At 30.0% G+C, this 4,298-nt stretch overlaps 1 protein-coding gene across 2 annotated transcripts in view; it reads right to left on the minus strand.

Annotated features, from left to right (window-relative positions):
- Positions 1-737: 737 nt before the first annotated feature.
- LOC108745891 overlaps positions 738-4,298 on the minus strand; it is a 19,181-nt gene continuing 15,620 nt past the window's right edge. Inside the window, exons 16-19 of one of the 2 annotated variants that reach the window (XM_018482297.1) lie at positions 3,933-4,010; positions 3,531-3,692; positions 2,000-2,237; positions 738-1,035 (exon numbers count right to left, since the gene is read on the minus strand). In XM_018482297.1, coding sequence (XP_018337799.1) covers positions 803-1,035; positions 2,000-2,237; positions 3,531-3,692; positions 3,933-4,010 — 711 coding nt within the window. In that variant the 3' untranslated portion in view covers positions 738-802. Of the gene's footprint in view, positions 1,036-1,999; positions 2,238-3,530; positions 3,693-3,932; positions 4,110-4,298 lie in introns of both variants that reach the window. The other variant, XM_018482296.1, reaches the window with a different exon arrangement.

Genomic DNA, 4,298 nt, shown 5'->3' on the forward strand with positions numbered 1-4,298 from the left:
CGCTTCGATATCAGTTTGCTGTGTGGGCTATAGACCAGCTCAATAATGACGTCGATTTTGGTCGAAAAATCATCTTTTCGGACGAAGCTCATTTCCATCTCGGCGGATATGTGAACAAGCAAAATTGCCGGATTTGGGGCTCGGAACAGCCACACACAATCGTAGAGAGACCAATGCATCCTCCAAGAGTCACAGTTTGGTGTGGATTTTGGAGTGGTGGCATAATTGGCCCATTTTTCTTCGAAAATGATGCTGGAAACGCCGTTACCGTCAATGGCGAACGCTACAGAGCCATGTTGACCAACTTTTTATGGCCTCAAATCGACACTATGAATGTGGACGACCTTTGGTTTCAACAAGATGGCGCCACATGCCATACAAGCCGACTTACCATCGACCTTCTGCGCACCAAGTTCAACAACCGCATAATCAGCCGTTCAGGAGATGTCAATTGGCCTGCGCGTAGCTGCGATTTGACACCGCTGGACTTTTTCCTGTGGGGTGCCGTTAAAGACCGATGTTATGCGGATAATCCAGAGACAATTCCAGCTTTGAAAAACAATATTACGACTGTTTTGAGTGAAATTGGCGCCGAGGTAGTCCAAAATGTCATTAATAATTGGGGTGACCGAATGGCATACTGTAAGGCCAGTAGAGGGAGCCACATGAACGAAATCGTTTTTCATTCTTGACGCGGATACTTTTAGCTTCACAACAAAAAAAAATTAATAAAAAATATCAATGTATGCTCATTTGATCGCATTTTTAAAAACGTACCAATAGATGGCCCACCCTGTATATCTCATATAGTCTCATCCCGCTTAAATCCCGGATTATCACGAAATTGATGGGAACTCGATTGTCCTGGTGAAAAAGTATGATCATGCGAAGATCTCAAATTATCAGCATTATCATAAATTTCATATGATTGTTGAGTCTGTGTCCTTCTTTTTTCTGCTAAAATTGTTGATCGCCTCCGCTCAAAGGCATTAAACGCACTTTTCGGCATTTGCGAGGACATGCGTTGTGATAAACCTATAAAAATACACAAGAAATACTCGAAAAATGTAATAAATAAAAATATACATAAAAGTATAATATCATAAATTTGATAATTGATACCATCGCCCTGATTTAGGAGTATATGATATATATATAATATTGTTGCTTTTATGCTAAAATGTTAAATGATTTAAAATATAAAATGCATGCTATACTATACATTATACATGCACTGTCCAAATGTATCATCTTTGTGTTCAAGATGTAATATGCAAACACAAAATTACAATCAGAGTTAATACATGTTAAAATGATTTTAAAAAATTGGAAACTAAATTAAATACTTATTGTTAGTAATAAAACCAACGTCAATTATTAACTGTAATAGTAAATAAATTTTATGTCTTTATCCTTATTGGAGAGGAAAGCGAAAAAATTATTACATTTATAATATGTAACAAAAACTAAACAACATTATTTATTACATTATTTTGCTACAATATTCAAGTTTTTCAAAATTCACTATCAATGTTGAAAAGCTATAGTAACTTAAATTAGAATTTTAGTTGTGAATTTTGAAACACAACCCTATGTTTAAATTTTTCAATCTTCCTATTTTATTTTTTCTAACATTTTATTATCTTTTATTTATTAGTTATCTTTAGTTATTACTTCACATTTATTTTAACTTTAAAAAACAATTATGTTTCTACTACACTATCCTTTGCGAAAACGTGAATGTAAGTAGGAAATAAGAATTCAATTTACTATTATACAACATTCCTTTATAAAAGCTCTTTGAAGCATAAAATCGGAACAATATTGCTATTCACGATATTTAATATAGTTGAATCTTCGTATTTTTAACTCTACATTCTTCCTTTCATTCTTGTTTTTTCTCTTATGATACTGGTCCAATTTCATTTCATATTTAATATTTAAACAAGTAAACAATACATAAAGCACAATTTCAAACAAAAATTAAAAGCAATTATACCTGAACTTGGATCACGAAGCTTTCGTCGAAACAACTTTTCAAAGTTTTCCAATATCTTCAATGATCTCTTTGATGATCTCTTCGAATTTCCCGGTAATTCATGTACATTTCGCTTGCTAAGAGAAGTTACGGTACTTCGTCTGAGTTCAAATATCACGTCGTCCTCCGCCATACGTTGAAGTATCTGTGCTATCTTATCAGCATGTTTTTCGAAAACGCTGTCTTCCGAAGAAGTTATCTGAAGAAGAAGAAACGATAGAAAGATACTATGGGCATTTTTCAGCAAAGACATAGTCAGACACTATAACACAGTGAATCATTTCATCTTTATTTAACGTAGGCAAATAACAAAGATATAATACTACACTGTGTCTAATTATATCCTTGCTGAAACCCTAATCTTAGAAAAAAAAATTCAATTTTTAAGGAATTTCTTTATCTCATCCTCTTAAAATAAACTTGTATTTGTATTTCTAAAAGTTTTCAATAAACTTATTTGAAGAAAATCAGAGTTAATATAATTTATTTTTCGCTAATAATATATTTTCGCTATATTTGTGATGGATGATGTGATTATAGAAGAAAAATCCCTATTATGAGATACCAAGTTCATTTTGGATAAATGCTAGAAGTTTATGGACAGAATTTAAAAAAATAATAGGTCATTTTGAAGAGAATTTAATAAGCTTTAAGATAATGTTATATAAAATTTAATTTAAATTCTATTTTTTTTTTAAATTGAAGAAATGTAAAAATGAGCAAATCGCAAAATTAAAAAATCGTGCTCCTAATATGAGATGCCCCGAGAAATCGATAATAAAAACAAAGTATATCAGTATTATAACTAAAAGAACTTTATTTAATGTTTCTTAAATACAAACAAATACAGCCAGAGTGCGCGAAAAATGAGTATGCGATACATTATACCCAGAACTCGTCTTTTAGTAGAAATCAAGCATCGCAGAAATAGGCACTCGACGTTCATTCCATGTCCTTTTTATTATTACAATAACATATATACTTTAGCAACGATTTTCACTATGACATGGGAGCATGGATTATTTCATATTAAAAATATCCTAGGTATCTTATTACGATTTCTATGCCTTACAATTTTACGATCATCAAATCTTCTGTAATTAAGCAATTCAACATATCCTGTATTTTTCTATTAGTATGACCTTACTCTATCACTACATGAAGAATTTATTGCCAAATATTTATTTATTAAATAATAAATAATGTTTAAAGGCTCATCTCTTTCTCAATGAAACTTGAAGACAAATTCTAAAATTTTTTTTTACAATGACTACAGGCATAATCGAAGAATTTTCTACTAAATAGTTTTCAATCCAAGAATAATAAATTCATGATGGAATCAATAGATAGCGTCTATTAGTTTAGCAGAAACACTACTATCTCATAATAGCGGGCTTTCCTCTAATATCTTTATCTTTTACTATATGTATTTACGAAGGAAATAAGAAAGGCGTTTTATATTGGTGAATGTTCTTTTCTTTTTTAATATTACCTTAGTACAAGAAGGAAGTTTCGTATTAGCAAGTACATGAGAAAACGTATCGAATCGATGAAATAACATAGCGCAGAACTGGATACCTAATATACTGACAAATGCGACGATAAATAAGCATCCTATCGGCTCAAGTCTTAAATATTCTTTTGTTAAATGTACCTATACAAAATTGATACATATAATTTTAATTATTTATATAAGCTTGCAGTTTTAATGGTTATATAATAATTTAATTATCAAATTATTAAATTTAAGCAATACTTAGAAATAACTTTAGAAATAAATAAATTGAATTATTTCTATTTGAATTGTAACATTATTAAGTGTAATAATTGTATAATATGTGAAATTATTGCTAACAAAACATTTAAAAGATTATTATTATTATTATATATTTACCTCATTTTTTTCTGAATAGTATGTAATATTGTACTTCATTCCAAGTGGCCATTGTAAGTGCAGTCTATCTTTGTTTAACTGCATAAGGAACACAATTAGTACAAACAAAGCATTTAGCATGAAGAATTTTGATAAATATGCATCACGACAGTTGATCAGTTCTTGAGTTATTTTGTTCTAAAAAGAATATAAAAATAAGGAGAAAAGAGAGAAAGAGAAATAGAGTAGAAAGAAATATAAAAATATCTTAATAACAATAAAATTATCCCTCCCCTCCCTGTTATTTTAGAACATATATTATGGAACTTGGATAACTATTCTTCAATGTTCAACATCATGTAATCACAAATAAAATATATGTATATA

This window comes from Trachymyrmex septentrionalis, unplaced genomic scaffold (assembly GCF_001594115.1).
Source record: "Trachymyrmex septentrionalis isolate Tsep2-gDNA-1 unplaced genomic scaffold, Tsep1.0 scaffold155, whole genome shotgun sequence".
Taxonomy (NCBI): Eukaryota; Metazoa; Arthropoda; class Insecta; order Hymenoptera; family Formicidae; genus Trachymyrmex; species Trachymyrmex septentrionalis.